Here is a 17,959-nt window from a genome sequence, read left to right on the forward strand (position 1 = left end):
TTGAAGATTAAAAGAATTATGTACTTGTTTGAAAGTTCGCAAATCAGCGATGGACGAATATGTGTGATATCACTGTAAAAATCTTATGTTTTTCTCAGATTTGTGTTTATAGGTAATTTTTGTGAGTATGTAACTGTGAATGGTTATTGAGAACAATGATTTATAAGTGAATTTTGTGAATGTTTTTGTATGTATTGACGTCCTATTATATTAGTTTTAGTTTGTAAGTTAATTTTTAGTTTTTGTAAAGTTTCCTGATCATTTGAGTGATTTGCGTGATTTTTACAACGTGATTTTCTCAATTTTATGAGTGATTTGTAAAGTTTCCTTATATAAGTGATTTGTGAGTGATTGTTGAAATTAATTTTCGGTGGCTTTGTTTGATCCCATTTTGGTATTGAGATTCCTTTTGTAATTTAGAAAGGGAAGGGGGGTAAAATAGTCAGTTCAAAAGAGGACACAATTGCTCCCCCTTCCCTTATGTAATAGAGATAATTTTTTCCCTGATTATCACCACTTTTTAAATCGACATGATCAATACTATAGGGGTCGGATTGTACTAAACATTACCCAATTTAAAAATCTTTATTTTCAATATATTCATTTGCCTCAAAAGTAAAAAATGAAACTCCTTGTATGACTTTACCCATTTTGGTTATGAAACCTACCAAAAAGCATTCTCCTCAGGCATCAAAAGCAATAATAAGCCAGCAAAAAAATTCATGGCCTGCATAAGTGTCAAAAGAAATGCTTAGCTAATAAACAGTAAAAAATCAGTGAAAGTTTCAAATTAAATGGCTAGCTTAGGTCGCCGGTCCTTATATTTACATGTTAAAATTACGAAAGAGAGAAGACTAAAAATTAATAAAGTAAATGAATAAGCTAATCTGAGATAATTAAATACTTCATATGTTCCTATTTGTTCTCCCATTTTTATCTTTTTTTCTCTCAAAACGATTTCGAATAGGAGGAACTAAAAGAAAATGAAAGGATATCTATTTCCCACCACATATATATAGTTAAATAAATATAAAGAAAGAGAAAAAAATATAATACAAAGTGAAAAGAAGAGGCTTATCATTTCCCTATTTTCTGTATATTTCACTTATTTAGAAATGGAGGAAGTAAGAAACAAGCTAAGGTAGACATTACTCCATATATAAACTCAAAGGGTTTAATACCTGGCAATATCCAACACAAGGATTATGAAGAGCATATGCAGTAAGTATACGACGCAAAGAATTTCTTCCCTCCTCATCTAGTGCAGGGTGACCAGGAAATGTCCTAGGCAAATCCTGCAAAGTGAAGAAAAATTCAGTTTAGGGAACAAATTCAGATTGTAATCTACAGTGAAAGCAAGAGCACCTACAACTTATAAGATTGAATGACATAAGTCCAAGGCCCATGCATCTAATGACCTTCTCAATCTGCTTCTTCCATATTTCAGGTGCACATGTAGTAGAATTGTCTGCAACCACACCAGCTACATTTTTTCTATCACCTGAATCTGTTTCGCTCGAAAGCAATTTATGATAATAACTCTCTACCCTTCGTGCTTGCGCACCTACAAAAGCTTGCCATACCTGCAATAATTGATAAAATTAAGGAAGTGCAAAATTTAAAAGATTGTTGGAAACAGGTACAATGTTACCTCCCCCCTGAGAGACTTTGGCACACCCCCATGGACAAGGGACTCCAATTCCTCTTTCCGCGGCAAGGAAGGCTCTGCATTCGCCAAACTATCAATATTTATTTCTTCATTTTTATTTATATCAGTAAATTCTTTGTCCTCATCTTGACTAGTGATTTCAGAGGACTCTGTCATTCCGTTGAATTTACTGTCAACAAAATCCTTTGATACTTCATGAGCTTCATCTCTTTCTACTAATGCAAGCTCACTTTGTGGAAACCAGTTCTCAATGTTATTAAGAGAAATATTTACTTCAAGATTCTCTTCATCAATAGATGGCAAATACTTTTGCACTGGACGTACATGCTCATATGCCAAATTCATGGCACGAACACTCATCATTTTCTCAATAGGTTCAAGAGCTGGTCTAACTGGACCCCAACTTCTGATTGGTCGATGCTTTGATTCTTTACTTAAATGTAAAGCCTGCTCATGTCTCCATTTTGTGCCGCTATCAGATGCAGCAAGCTTACGACCATCTGAAACATATCCATCGGGTTTATGTCGTATAACTTCATCAGTACCACTTAAATCATTTTCTTCTTGTGCTTCAGAGTTCTTCGCAACAGGTGTACAAGATAAAGACGATTTTGTAAATTGCTCAAGAAAATTCCACCACTTTTTTGATCTTTCTTCCTCTTCTTCCTGAACAAGTATTGCATTCTCATAATGAAATATCACCAATTGTTTACATTGTTTATTTGCATTTAAATATGACATATCCATTTTTCAATATAATAACATCCAATGTTTTCATTGTATTTGTCTCTTTTCTTCTCTTACAATGACCTTATCTCACCAACCGTTAGCTCATGTGCAGTAGAATATAACTAAATCCAGACTTACAAACATGACACTTAAAAATACAACACATTGTTTCATATTTACAAGTTTCATAAGACTGGTTTTTCTGTTTTGGAAATTGTATTACACAATTTTCTCACAATAGCTAATACCATCTTTAAGCCAAATACAAATATTTTATCGTTTGTTCATTTTTATGTAATACGTTGTTACTCAAACTTTTTGAAAATGTCATGCTCTTTAGAAGCATCAACAAAGATGAGTCAATATTTTATATTCTATCATGGGTCCATTTGATAGATCGCCTCAAGTACCATATTCATTAAACGTGTAGTATATAATGGAATATGCACGATAAGTTCAAATCTGTTTCCATGCTTCAAGAAGAATGTAGAAATGTGCATTACCAATCATATTTTTTGCACATTTGTCTTGCTTTAAACTACCATAAGTTTATGAATTACTTAGTCTAAAGACAAAAGCTTTACTAAGAGAAAACTTCTGGAAATGGCTAATTTTTTCAACTGAGCAAAACGTATAATGTGCAAATATTGACCTTGAGAAGTAGTTATAGCATGTCTTTCACAAGATGAGCAGAAATCAGAATACATAAAAAGAATGGTAATGCAATTGCAGTTACAATTGCAATTTGTTGGTGTATATATTATATTAAGTCAAAAATAAGAATTACATACAAAGTTCACTACATCATTATTTAGTTTTAACTACATAGCAATTATACATAAATTACCTTATAAATGTTACCGTATTCTTTGTATCTTTGGAGGTGTTGAGGTCTTACAGCAAATCCATAAGAGTCCCTATTAAATAATAGATAACTAAACTCAAATTTATTGTTCACATGAACAAGAACATTCTAAAGGATAGTGGAGAGAACAAAGAATATGATAATATGAGAAATGAAGAGATGAAACAAAATGCAACATCATGAGATTGCCATCCTCGTGGTAATATGAGAAATGTTACTCAAATCCCATGGATTTTAAAAATAATGAAAAATTATGTCTAGTAAAGAAATCATTCTTGTAACTTCATAGAACTTCGTAAAGCAATATTGAGTGTTATCTATTTCTATTTTAATTCACTTAGCATTCTTCCTACCAAACCACCTCTATGTAAATGCATTAAATATAGGGAATACATTAAAACACTCTTGATATTAGACAGAAAAAAGAAGATGTACACTTATTAAACCACAAGTAATTAAGACACTATAAAGATTTCAAATTTAATGTTTATTTGACTATCAGGGCCACTACATTGCTATTGAGATTCATCAAATTACGTACCTGGAATCAGCCTCCAATGTACGCCTACTTAACAATGATAATAACATGCTTCACAACCAGCTATGATCCTGGCTTTCATATCTATCCCTCCCCTCAAGGCTCAAGCCCCCAATCTGTGGAAGTAGTATCTTTTTCGCTTTTGCCAATATTCATAATATCCTATGTCTCTGTAGATTAAATGAACTTTTAAGAATTTCTCATAAAGTAATGTCATAAGAGCTAAATAAATTTATTACATAAAGAAATCATTTTTAAAAACTGGGAAAAAAAATTTAAAAAAATTGAAACAGGATTGAAAATTGATCAAAATACAAGAACATAGGATTATAGGTTACATGAATATGAGAAACGTTGTCCATGTTATTTTAACTCTAGCAAATATGGGAGGAAAGAAAAAAGAAGTGTATGTGTTTGACAAAGACATCTTTCTTGTCACTTTCACTTCCATTCATTTTCAATTGATTTTGTTATGGTTATGTAATATTTAAGAGCATGAGAAAAGACCTATAAAAACTCATGAGAAAACCATTAATTTAATGTTTTTAACTTTCCTACCAAATCAACTCCTTCTAAAAGGGACATTATACAAAATTTGAGTTTAACCCATCACTATCAAGAATGTTACATCGACTGTGCGATTAATCAAATTACCTTGAATCAGCCTCCAACGAGCACCTGCTCAACAATGACAGCAACATGCTTTAGATGCAGCTACAATTCTTGCTCCCATATCTATCGATCCCTCTAATAATGGACTAATTTATACAAATGGTACATTTTTTATTTCTCCATTGTTAAAGCGAATTATTCCTCTTTAAATTCAATGATATTAAAAAAAATCACACAACGATATTGTATTGGCTACATAAATTTATTCATGAAAACAAATGTTAAAAAAGAAAAGAATAGGATTAAGAGAAGAGATGAAACTAACATGCAAATTCTAGCCAACAATATGCAATAACATAGGATTTAATGCAACGTGGAAATATGAGATAGGTTGATGATATTATTCTAATTTCACCAATTTCGGAAGCAAAGATAAAATGTATGTGCTTAATAAAGGTGTCTTTCTTGTTAGTTTCATATCCATTCATTTTCCACCAAAAATGGAACATTGAAAAAGGTTATTTAAGAACATGGAAAAGAAAAGTAAGTAATTTTTTTTATCTTGCCTATAAATAATCTTACATAGAAAACTGATCGAACATCACTTTTACATATGAATAGAAAATGACCTCTATATCTTATTCAATTGTTAAATTCATACTTTCTATTCGCTTCAAAAAGAATGTAACCTTCGAGTTCTCACGATCTCCAATGCACTACTTTAACTATATAAATTTTTAATTATGTGTTAAAAAAAATTATGAAAAAATATAATATATATTTTCGGACTATATATTGACACAAATCAAACAAGTTCTTATATGTTTATGTTATTTTATATAGTAGTGGAAATTCTTAGTCAAAGTTTTTAAAATTTAACCATAAAAAATGCAAATGTTGCAATATCTATATACATGGGAATATCATTGCGGATTAGATATATAAACTTTGTAACGGCTGATATTCTAGTTTTCATATACATTGGGATTTGGGAGTCTACTATTTTGTTAACATTCATCAGATAGGGGCATATTATTTTGTTACAAAATACTTAAGTTAATAACAAGATTAAGAATTTCAAGTAAGACTTATTAGTAGTAAAGATTTGGCCTCAAAGTAATGGGATCAAATCCCACTAGGGGCTATATAGGGGTGAGGTTTCCTTTACACTCACTCATCTCTCCCATGAAATTTGACCTGAAAACCTGAATAGTTATACCTGCGAGATGTGTTAATTTAGTAGGGTCCATCTTACCTACCGAGAAAAAATAACAAGACTACTAAGAATATCTTCTTCCAAGAACAATAACCTATATATTTTTGGCCATTCAAAAAAAAATTTGACTACGAAAAAGAAAGATTAGACACACCAATTACAAGAAAGCCTTAAGGATAAAATAGCATCCGTATCGAATTATCCCCAATACCCCACCTTCTAGGAAAGATTGAAGAATAGACCCTTCACGTACAATCCTGAGGGAAACAACACATACAGCCCATGCTCATAACAAAGCCGCAGGCGTCTAAAATAAAACAACCACACAACAAACTACAAGAAAAACATCTGACTCAATATAGTATTTGAAGGAATTTTGTCCTCGGCTTTAATACAATCATTAAATATAATATGGATCATATTATGGAGATAATAAGTTCATTAAATTGGATTGTCTATACGTCTTGCTAGAGAATGCTATAGAAATTCATGTTAGTAAATTATGAACCCAAAGCCCAATTTAATGGAATTTTAAGGTCACACATAAGATTTGGATCAACAAAAGAAAAAAAAACTAAAGCTCATAAAGGGCTCTAGGGTGGTCAACAAGAGAGAAGAAAGGAGGGGGATTGCCTAACCTAATTATACTTGTATATTAGTTAGGTAATCAAGAGAAAAAGTTATTGTATCTCTCTCAATATTTTTCTCTCTCCTATTCTCTCCAAAAGCCACGTTATTTCTCCAAGAAAAGAAGAAGGTTTTCTTCCTTCCAACTAGCTTTGGTGGAGTGTTGATCTGGATTGGTGAACCAAGTAGAGGACTCACGGTTGCGATTCTATCTCGGATTATAACAAGCTTTGTGGAAGTCACGCTTCAAAGTTAATTCTAAAACTATTAGATGATCCTCGATTGTAATATGCATGAGATCATGTTTAACTGCTTATGAATGTGATTCATGAAATTTCGCTTATAGTACTTAAAATCCTACAGTGGTATCAGTTTTAGCCTCTTCCATATAGGTGTTTGGTAATAATATTTAGATTTATTTTGATGTGTATGACTAATTTTAATTTGATTAAGGGGAGGAATTGAATTATGGATTGTTTTATTTAATTGGATTAATTAAATGGAGATTTAATTTGCTTAATTCTTGTTAATAATGGCCGAAATTTTTTAATTAATTCGACCTAGAAAAATTTAATTCAAATTTGGAATGGCCAAATTTTTAAAAAATATAAAACCCTAATTTCGAAATTCAAATCTAAATTTAGATCTCAAAATTTTTGAAATTTTGGAGAGTTAAATTCATATTATTGATCTAATTATGATGATGAAAATTGTTTATGTATGAAACTTAATTCATCTAAAAGAAATTTTATGTGAATAAGAGATTAATTTATGTGAATAATGCTAAAATTAACTAAAATGGAGATTTTATGTAAATTACAAAAATTAGGGTTCATATAATTACATTGATTTTTTGTATATGACAAATTAATTCATGTAAAAGGAGTTTTATGTGATTTTAAGGTTAATTGATATGAATTGCCCTAAATTTAATTATAATGATGTTTTAAATTAATTTTCAGAATTAGGCATAAAGGAATTTATGTTTAATTTATTTTGATCACTAAATTATTTTAGAAGAAGTTGTAAATTAATTTAATTCTCACAAAAATAAAAGGCGGGAGAAGCAGCAGCCACACTTGGGTGGCTGCTCCAGGTGGTCAAGGTAGGGCAGCAACAACCATTTTGCGGTAGCAGTGCAAGAAATGTGGCAATAGCAACGTGGCTTGTTAGTCGTGTTTTGCTGCTGCCCAGCAGCGTTGTTTTCAAAAAAAAAATTGAAAAAATTATTAAAACAGATTTTCAGAATATTAAGCAGATTTTTAGTTAAATAATTCTATAATTTTATTCTTTAATCTAACTAAAATTAGTAGGCTAGATTTTCTAGGTTAGAATCTTTAGGTGGCCGGTTAGAAATTACTTAAATATTTTATCTTGTTGCTTTAATTAAGAATATTTGATATTTTGATTGTTGGCAAGCATAATATATGATATTATTATGTGGCTTTTTATATTTTATATAATTGCTATGAATGACTAGTGTGGCCCAAATTTAAGTTAGAAAATACAATCTGCATATCGTGATGTATTCTTGTAATTCAAATACGATATGCGTATCCTTAAGTATTTTTGTAATTTATTTAATTAAGATAATTTTAAATTATTTTGATACTTATGTAATCCAAAGACGAGTCCATCAAGAGAAGGCACATGGCTAAGATGGATGGAGATCCATGAAGAGTCCAAGGAGGAGCTCATGATGCTTAATTCTTCGGATTAGGAGCCATACTAGATCATATATATTTTGCATTTTAATTATTATTTAAAATGCTTATAAGTTTATTGTATGTTGGTTATCAATGCGCTAGAGTTCACTAACTCATAACAACATAATAAACTTAGGTCCCGCAAATATTAAGGTTAGCTTGTCCAAACATAAAGTACTTATAAACCCTTAATTAATAGTAATAGGTCATGCCTCCGCATGTGTCATCATTAATTTTGGAAGATAAGGTGAAATTGGGAATTTCACAACTTAGTTTGGTTATCCTTAACAACATCATCAAAAGCGTTTTGGATGTTGAAGCAAGAGATAGTTAATCATGCACTGTTTACGAATCTAAACAAGAATTATGAAATGTTATAATAGTGAAAGAGTTTATTTACCTTGAAAATGTAACTTTAAGATAAAGCCTCCATCTGCTTAATGTTGCATGTTGATAGGATCTTGTATTCACTTATTCAATGGGATATTAAAATTGAATAGGTGATCAACCTAGAAACCTTTTGCATGTTTAGGTTGTTTCATAAACATAAAATTGAACTTTGCTTTGGTTTTCTGTTTGTGAATACTATGTCTAATAAGAACAACAACAACTCTGATTTCAACATTTGTCCTTTTCTCGAAAAGGACATGATGAATGGTGAAAACATCATTAATTCGAAAACGACCCTAAGACTCGTAGTGAGGTTTGAGGGTTGAGAGGATATCTTAGAAATCCCACTTCATGTGACTACTGATGAATCAATTGAAGCAGACAAATGTCGTGCTAAGAGGGCCAATGATATGTCTATACCAATCACTTCCCTGATGATAACAGCCATGGAGCCGGACCTCCAAAAGAGGTTAGAACCCAAGGATGCTTATACCATTATGCAAGAGCTGCGGGCCATGTTCCAAACTCATGCCCGAGTTGAGCGGTATGAGACTAATAGAGAGATACTGGAATATCACATGAAGCCAGGTCACGCTGTTAGCCCTCATGTTTTCACTATGATGGGTCTTTTCAAAAATATGGAATGACTTGGATTCCTTTATAGGGTTGAGTTGGCTACTGACATCATTCTCCATTCATTGCCTAATAATTTCAATAAGTTCATGATGACCTTCAACATGAATATATAAATCTGAAAAGACTTTGCAAGAGCTGTATGGTTTGTTGGTCAATGCTGAGAGGAACATCCTTAAAGAACCAAAAAAAGAGGTTTTGATGGTCCAGAAGGGAAAGGGTTTAAAGAAGAAATGGGCTGGAAAGAAGAACAAAGGCAAGTAAGTCGTCGTTGTTGCTAAAACCCCGAGCCAACCGCCAAGATAAAGGTCATCGCGAAAAGCAAGTGCTTCCATTGTCACAAGATAGGACACTGGAAGAGGAACTGCCCTCTATGCTTGGAGGACAATAAGTTTCTTGCTTCCACTTTAGGTATATTTGTTATAGAAATCAATCTAACTTCTACTTCTTTATAGGTATTGCATACCCGTTGTGGTTCTCACATAGTTAATGATGTGGAGGGACTGAAAAGAAGTAGGGAGCTGACAAAGGGCGAGAGAGAGCTGCTTGTTGGAAATGGAGCACGGGTTGCTGCACTTGCCATATGAAGCTATAGACTGAATTTGCCATCTGGCTTATTTTTAGAACTCACTAATTGTTTTTTTGTTCCTTCAAACTACGAACATAATTTCTGTTTCTGTTTTAGATTCTGAAGGGTTTTGTTTTGAAATTAAGAAGAAGTGTTGTTCCATTTCCTATAATAATATGTTCTATGCTAGTACTAAATTTATAAATGGCTTATATGTGCTTGATAGGTCAGTACAAGTTTATAACATAGATAACAAGAAACAAAAATCAAATGATTCAAACCTTACTATATTTGGCATTGTCTAATGGGTCATATAAACCAAAAGCGTATCCAAAAGTTACAACAGGATGGTATTCTTCCATCATTTGATTTCTAATCATTTGATGCATGTGAATCATGCTTAATGGGTAAGATGACAAAGTCCCCGTTTACTGGAACGGGTGAAAAGGCCAGCGATCTCTTTGGCCTCATACATAAAGATGTTTGTGGTACTATGAGCACAAAGGCAAGGAGAGGATTTAACTACTTCATTACCTTCACTGGCGATTTGAGTAGATGTGGATATGTCTACTTAATGAAACATAAGTCGGAATCTTTTGACAGATTCAAAGAGTTCCAAAATGAAGTACAAAATCAACTTGGTAAGACGATAAAAGCACTGTGATCCGATCGTGGTGGCGAGTATTTGAGCCAAGAATTTGATGATCGTTTAAAGGATTATGGAATTCTTTCACAATTGACTCCACCAGGAACACCGTAATTAAATGGTGTATCTGAAAGGAGGAATAGGACCTTACTGGATATGGTTCGATTTATGATGATTCTTGCTGATATTCTGATTTCTTTTGTGGGATATGCTCTCAAAACAACTGCACATACACTGAATAGGTGCCCGTCAAAGGCTGTAGAAAAGACTCCATATGAGTTTTGGAATGGAAAAACTCCAAACTTGTCTTTTCTTAAGATCCGGGGATGTCAGATCTCTGTAAAACGGTTACTATCCGACAAACTTGCACCCAAGTCAGATAAATGTCTCTTTGTGGGATAACCAAAAGAGACAATGGGTTATTACTTCTATAACCATCAAGATAATAAAGTTTTTGTTGCTCGTGATGGTGTCTTTCTTGAAGGAATTTGTTTCTAGAAAGACAAATGGGAGTACAATTATACTCGAAGATTTTTGGGATGACCAACAACTAGACGTGGTTCACACAATATCAGAGACGACCTGACAACAAACAAATTCTTCAACGGTGAAAAGCTGCAAAACTATTCATCAACAGTTTAAAACTTCAACAAAACAAAATTATGAACAGTATAAAGCAGAAGACAAACTGTTCATACACAGTAAAACAACATGATAGATTCGTTCTCCCCAGCGTGTAAATTGAGGACTCTTCTTTAGTTGAAGGCGGAGAAAAATACAGGGTTACATTAGCTCCTCAGAAAATCTCTCTCTCTCTCTCTCTCTCTCTCTCTTCCTCAACAAAAATTTGTAACTCTCTTTCTTACTAGTATCAGTTTCATTTCAAGATAATTTGTAAGCCTTTTGCATTAAACAATGGCTAGTTAGTCCGCCTTACTTTAAATTGTTTTAAGTTTTTAATGTTTTTATTTCTCTGTATTATCTATTAACCTCAGATCCTTGGCATTATCCAGAGTACTTTGCCTTTCCTGACGAGTATAGGCTAGTGCTCCCGGCCTCCGGAAGCCGGGTGACTGAATGCCTTGCCGGCCATGTCACTATATATGCGCACATGTTGGACTTTAGACTCCGGTTTCCCTTGGACCCTTTCTTTGTAAAAGTCTTACGGGCCTCGAACATTTGCTTGGCCCAACTGACGCCTCTGGGATGGCGGAATTTGATGGCATATGCCTGGGTGGTCCGCTACAAAGGCTTCCTGGAAACCTTGAACCTTTTCCACAAACTGCACTGGATTAAGGAAGACGGTTCAGCCAAAGGGAAAGGGGCCGGGAAGAAGAAGAGGTCCCGGTCTGACGAGACTGAAGGTCGGGGAGGTTGGATGTCCGTGTACACCAAGGCGGGCAAAATGACAGTATACCCAAACCTGACTTCTCTTAAACATTGGAGGGAGAGGTTCTTTTGGGTGCAGGTCCCTGATGACTTCCCCTTGCGCCGTCAGTAGACTAAGCCGCAATCACGGATGGAGCACATCCCTGACAGGGGATTGACCCGCCGAGAGCGAGAGGCTTTCAACTTTTTCGATGCAACCTCCATACCGGCTACTAGGGGGGCCAAGAGGATTATGGTACCTAAATTCTGGCTACCTCATGCCAGCTATGTATTCAGTAATCCGGCCTTCTCTGCCCTTAGTTTTTGCACTGCTGAGCCACATGGTGTGTTTATGTTTGTATAGTTGTTCTTGTTTTCTGAGCGTTATAGCCTTTTGCTACTTTGTTATCTTTACGTTTGCTAATTGCGATATCTTTCTCTGCTTACAGGTCGGGACTTCTTAGTACGTGCGGCTCTCCATGTTGATCACCGGTACCGTCCTTTGAGCAACATGCCTCCCAAGCCTGCCCGTCGTTTTACCTCAATTCCGACCAGTATCGGAGGCCGAGGTGGCAAAGGCGGTCGTTGAACCGGCAGGGGTTCGATTGAAGAGGAGGAAAGAGATTCTATGCCCTTAATCCACCGCAAGTCTACCCTTGCCGGGCAGAAACAAGGAAACCGGAGCCCCCCAAGGAGTAGAATGAGGCTCGGGAGCCTAAGAAAGCGGATATAGCCAAAGCTGCCCCCTCCACCGTTGTGATCCCGGAGTCCACGAGTCTAATCTCGGGCCGGGTTGTTGAGGTCGACAATGCCTTCCTACGACCAAAAATCTACAAGCAACTCACCCTGCCCGAAATGGTGCCTGGGTTAGAGTCTTTTGCCCGGCCGCGGAAAGTCGGCTACCTGGAGCGCTCCCGGTTAGAGATACCAGAGGTGCTGAAGAAGCGCTGGTCTAGGTCGTCGGTAAAGGACGGCGAGAAATTCGAGCCCAAGCTGACCATCTTGGACAACGAATCTCTACTGCTGGACCGTCCTTTAGAAAGTGGGAACCTGGGCTATCGCCTTCTAAAAGCGACCCATCTGAAATACGACATGCCGGTAGTAAGTCCAATCTCCTTTCTTTTTTCTTTCAAGTGAGTTACCGGATTGTTTTTGCAATAATTTCTTTGTGTGATTCTCAGTCAGCTCAATCCGGCAAGGAACTGTGTGACCTCTACCATTATTTCTAGACTTCTTGTTTTAAGCAGGTAGAGGACCACAAGAAGTTGAAGGGACAGATGGCCGTAGATGAGCAGGAACTGCTGGCGGCCCAGGATGAGATGAAGGCCACTCAAGGCGCCGAAAAGAAGGCGGACGAGACCCTGACTCAGGCCGTCAAGGAGCATTCTGTGGCCTTGGCCCAGAAGGATAAAGAGATCAGCCTCCTTCGGGAGCAAATTTTGGAGGCCAAGACCCACGAGCGTGAAGCCGTGAAGGAGTACCGGAAGTCGATGGACTTCGTCTCTCGACTGGCCAACCGGTACAACGGAGGTTGGGTCGCGGCCATGAGGTGCGCCAGGCATGCCATTCCCGACTTGGATTGGTCCCAAGTAGAAGAGGCTCATGGCCACCGGGACTTTGAGCTCCCGGTCGAAGGCGAGGTTTTGGACTATGGGGTCTCTGAGGCCGACATAGCTAATGCTGACCCTCGTGCCGAATTTGAGAAGGAGCCGATTCAGGAGGCTGACGTCACAGTAAACGACATGGACAATCAAGTGACTGTGACCGGTGCGCTTGAAACCGAGAAGCCCTCAGAATAGGCCACTAGCTTTCCTCTCCTTTTCCTTTATCATTTTTTGCTTTCGCGGTTTTGCCGCCTGTGACTAACTGCTTAGTTCAACTAGGGTTGTAATTACTTTCAATCATTAATGAAAAACCCTTTTTTGCCAAACTCTGGTACCGTTTTTATGTTATGTTTGCAATGCTTTACCTTTTGCTTTCGTATTAATCAAATCCGGTAGATCCATTAAGGTCATTGACCGGTTAATTAATAATGCAAATTTATAGTTATCCGGCAGATCCTCGTAGGTCATTGACCGGTTAAACACTTTAATTAACTCAGGAGATCCACTAAGGTCATTGACTGTCTAATTAATAATGTCAATTTGTCTCATCCGGCAGATCCACGAAGGTCATTGACCAGTAAAGCACTTTAACTAATTCAGCATATCCACTAAGGTCATTGACTGATTAATTAATAATGCAAATTTATTTTATCCTGCAGATCCACGAGGGTCAGGTAAAGCACTTTAACTAATTCAGCAGATCCACTAAGGTCATTGACTGATTAATTAATAATGCAAATTTATTTTATCCGGCAGATCCACGAAGGTCATTGACCGGTAAAGCACTTTAACTAATTCAGCAGATCCACGAAGGTCATTGACTGATTAATTAATAATGCAAGTTTTAATTATCCAACAGATCCACGAAGGTCGTTGACCGGTATATGTAGACAGTTAAGGAACTTGATGAAGAAGATGCTCATTTTATTAAATAAAACGGCTCTTCCCGGTTGTGCCAGATTTATGGCCTATAACAATAAATAAGAATGCTAATAAAGAGTAAATCCTACTGGCAGCAATGCCTGTTTATTAACTACACATAGTATCTTTTGAGGACATTAGCGTTCCAGCTATTCTTCAGCAACTTGCCCGACATATCTTCGAGTCGGTAGGACCCAGGTACGATTTCTTCCTTGACCAAGTAGGGACCTTCCCAATTAGCGGTGGGTATTGATGGCCACTGGTGCGGGTTGGGCGGGCCGGACCGTGGGCCGTAGTGGGCTGGGCTGAGATTTCACGGTCCAGGACCAGACCGTGAAATTCATGGGTTGGGTTGGGTGGGCTGGTTTGCGGGCTGAAAAATCTTGGCCCACACCGGTCTGTTACCGGTTTTCACGGTTCGTGTGTCGGGTGGGCTGGACGGGGCTAACAGGCCGGCATGAGAATTTTTTTTCAAAATTATTTAATCATTGAAATTATTAATTATTGTTACATAAAATCTTTAAAATGAATTAAAAATATATACAAATATTAATATTAATGAATAATTTCATTATTTTTAAATTTGATTGAATTATAATATATGCAATTTCATTAGAATATATACAATTTGATTAAAATATACACAATTTGGTTCAATATTTACTTGGATTGGGCTGGTCTGGTTCATGGGTCGGTTTCATGGTCCGGGCTGGGCGATTTTGGTGGTGGGCTTTAGTGGGATGGGCTCAAAAAATTTGGCCCACGGCCCATCCACCAATTTCACGGTTCGAGCTGGACTGGACCGGGCTTTTTGCTGGCCCGACCCACACGGCCCACGAGGTGGGTTGGGCTGGATGGGCTGGATTGGCCCGCACTGTTGGCCATCTTTAGCGGTGGGCTTTCCGTCCACATGTGTTTTCCCAATTGCTGTTGTGCGTCTGAGTACGAAGTCTCCTTTGGAAATCGGCCGGCTTCGTACTCGTTTGTTATAGGCCTTGCTTATCCAGTCCATATATGCTGCCGACTTGAGCTCGGCTGCCAGCCTAACTTCTGGTAGAAGGTTTAGGTCTTCTCTGTGCAGTTGCCCATTCAACTCTGGATCATAGTTCAGGATCCGCTAATTGGGTAGGCCTACTTCCACTGGCAACACCGCTTCAGCCCCAAAGGCTAGTCTGAAGGGAGTTTCACCGGTAGCTTCCTTTTCTGTGGTTCTGTTGGACCACAGGACAGCCGGAACCATGTCTTCCCAGGCTCCTTTCAGATCGTCCAACCTTTTCTTCAATGCGTTGAGGATCTGCTTGTTGGCGGCCTCTGCCTGTCCATTACTCTGAGGATGGCATACCGTTGAGTATGCGAACTTTATGCCCTACGGTCGCAAGAAGTCTCTTATGGGGCCACAATCAAACTGGACGCCATGGTCCATGACAATTCCCATAGGAATCCCAAACCTGGTGATCGATAACGTTTTGCCAGATGAACTTCTTTACCTGATTAACCGTTATCTTAGCTGTTGGCTCTGCCTCGATCCATTTTGTGAAGTAATCTATGCCCACAATTAAGAATTTCCTTGCCCCAGATGTCGGTGCGAAAGGTCCCATGATATCCATCCCCCATTGAGCAAAAGGGATAGGGTTTAGGATTGGCTGCAAATCATTTGTCGGCTGGTTTATCACTGGTGCGAACCGTTGGCACTTGTCACATTTCTTGACGTAGGCTTAGGCATCCGTCAGCATACTAGGCCAGTAGAAGCCTACTCTTAACGCCTTTAGTGCTAATGCCTTTCCATCGATATGATTCCCACAGATTCCTTCGTGAATCTCCTTAATTATTTTCGTGGCCTCATAGGCCGTTACGCACCTTAATAGAGGGAATGAGAATCCTTTTTTGTATAACTGGTCCTGGAAGATGCAGTACCAAGATGAGTCCCTTTTAAGCTTATTGGCCGCCATCTTTTTCCTCTGGGAGGGTGCCTGTCAGTTATAGGCCAAAATATCGTCATACCACTCCGAACTCTGGCCTACAGCGTTGACGGCGGACGAGGGAGTGTCGATGCTGCGTTCCCCCAAAGTCTCTATCATGACACTTCGCTTCTTGTCACTAACACTCGAGCTTGCTAACTTTGACAAGGCGTCGGCCGCCATGTTTTCTGTTCTCGGTACCAGCTTGACCTCAGAGCTCTGTAACCTGGCCGTCATGTTTTTCACCCTGCTGAGATATTTCTGCATTACCGGCTCCCGGGCTTCATACGTTTCCTCAACCTGACTCGATATCAGCTGCGAGTCTGTGGTCATCAGGACCTTCTTAGCGCCAGCCGCAATGCTCAGACTTAGTCCGGCTATGGCTGCTTCGTATTCAACTTCGTTATTTGAGGCCTTGAAACCAAACTTGATGGTGTACTCGAAGATTTCCCCTTCCGGGGATGTCATCACTACTCCTGCCCCTGCTCCACTCTGGGCCGCTGAGCCGTCGACTTCTATTCTCTAGATACCGGTGAATTCTATCGTTTCCGTGTAAGCAGTTTCAACAATGAAACCGGCCAGCGCTTGGGCTTTGATGGCTGTGCGAGGCCGGTATTCGATGTCGAATTCAGAGAGCTCTATTGCCCATTTTAGAAGCCTGCCGGTCGTGTCGAGCTTGTGGAGGGCTTTTTCCAAAGGTTGGTTAGTGAGTACCTGGACGGTATGGGCGTCGAAATATGGCCTTAACTTTCTTGCCGCGATCAGAACGGCATATGCCATCTTTTCCAGCAGCTCATATCTCTGCTCTGCTCCAGCTAATAGATGGCTCACGAAGTATATGGAGCTCTGCTGCCCTTTCCTATTCACCAGTAACACCGCTGCTACCGTCTTCTCAAATACCAAGACATACAGCTGCAGCTTGTCTCCAAGTTATGGTCGGGTTATTGTTGGTAGCTTTTTGAAGTGTGCTTTTACCTCTTCGAAGGCATGTCTCTGCTCATCCCCCCATTCAAACTTCTTATTACCCCTAAGGATTTTGAAGAACGGCAGGGCTTTCTCGGCCGACTTTGAGACAAATCTGGCGAGGGTTGCCATCCTTCCTGTCAGCCTTTGAATGTCCTGGATGCTCTTTGGCTCCGGGAGATCGTTGATGGCCCGAATTTTGTCGAGATTGGCATCTATGCCCCTTTCGCTTACCATGAAACCTAGGAACTTGCCGGACCTCAACCCAAACACGCACTTTTTAGGGTTCAGTTTCATCTGATGCTGCCGGAGAGTGGCAAAGGTTTCCTCTAGGTTAATGATGTGCTCCTCCTCTGTCAGGCTCTTGACTATACTGTCGTCGACGTACACCTCTACATTCATGCCCTTTTGATTCTCAAAGATCTTATCTACCAGCTTTTGATAGGTTGCACCGGCATTTTTGATCCCAAAAGGTATGGCTTTGTAAGCGTAGACCCCGGCATCTGTGATAAAGGCTGCCTTGCTTCTATTAGATTCTAGCAGGCTGATCTGATGGTAACCAGAGAAGGCGTCCATGAAACTCAGCAGGGCGTGACCGCTAGTAAAGTCTACCAACTGGTTTATCCTGGGCAGAGGGTAGCAGTCCTTTGGGCAGGCCTTATTGAGGTCGGTAAAATCGACGCACATCCGCCATGACCCATTGGCATTTTTTATCATAACCACATTCGCCAGCCATTCCGGATAGTCGCAAGGCTCGATGAAGTTTGCCGCCAGCATCTTATCCACCTCTTCTTTAATGGCTGCATTCTTCTTGCTGGATAAATTCCTTTTCTTTTGTTTAACTGATCTGGCATCCTCATTGACATCTACCCGGTAAACCATGAATGTGGGGTCAATCCCCGGCATCTCGTCTGCGGAGAATGCGAAGATGTCGGCATGATCTCGC

General features: G+C 38.4%; 1 protein-coding gene across 1 annotated transcript in view; it reads right to left on the reverse strand.

Moving 5' to 3' along the window:
* LOC104909022 (uncharacterized) overlaps positions 1–3,851 on the reverse strand; it is a 45,452-nt gene extending 41,601 nt beyond the window's left edge. The window contains exons 1-7 of the mRNA XM_048633906.2: positions 3,805–3,851; positions 3,246–3,315; positions 1,652–2,335; positions 1,502–1,583; positions 1,419–1,468; positions 1,182–1,295; positions 669–727 (exon numbers count right to left, since the gene is read on the reverse strand). Coding sequence (XP_048489863.1) covers positions 669–727; positions 1,182–1,295; positions 1,419–1,468; positions 1,502–1,583; positions 1,652–2,335; positions 3,246–3,315; positions 3,805–3,851 — 1,106 coding nt within the window. The remainder of the gene's footprint in view (positions 1–668; positions 728–1,181; positions 1,296–1,418; positions 1,469–1,501; positions 1,584–1,651; positions 2,336–3,245; positions 3,316–3,804) is intronic.
* Positions 3,852–17,959: the final 14,108 nt, after the last annotated feature.

The sequence above is a fragment of the Beta vulgaris genome, chromosome 7, assembly GCF_026745355.1.
Source record: "Beta vulgaris subsp. vulgaris cultivar EL10 chromosome 7, EL10.2, whole genome shotgun sequence".
Lineage (NCBI taxonomy): Eukaryota > Viridiplantae > Streptophyta > Magnoliopsida > Caryophyllales > Amaranthaceae > Beta > Beta vulgaris.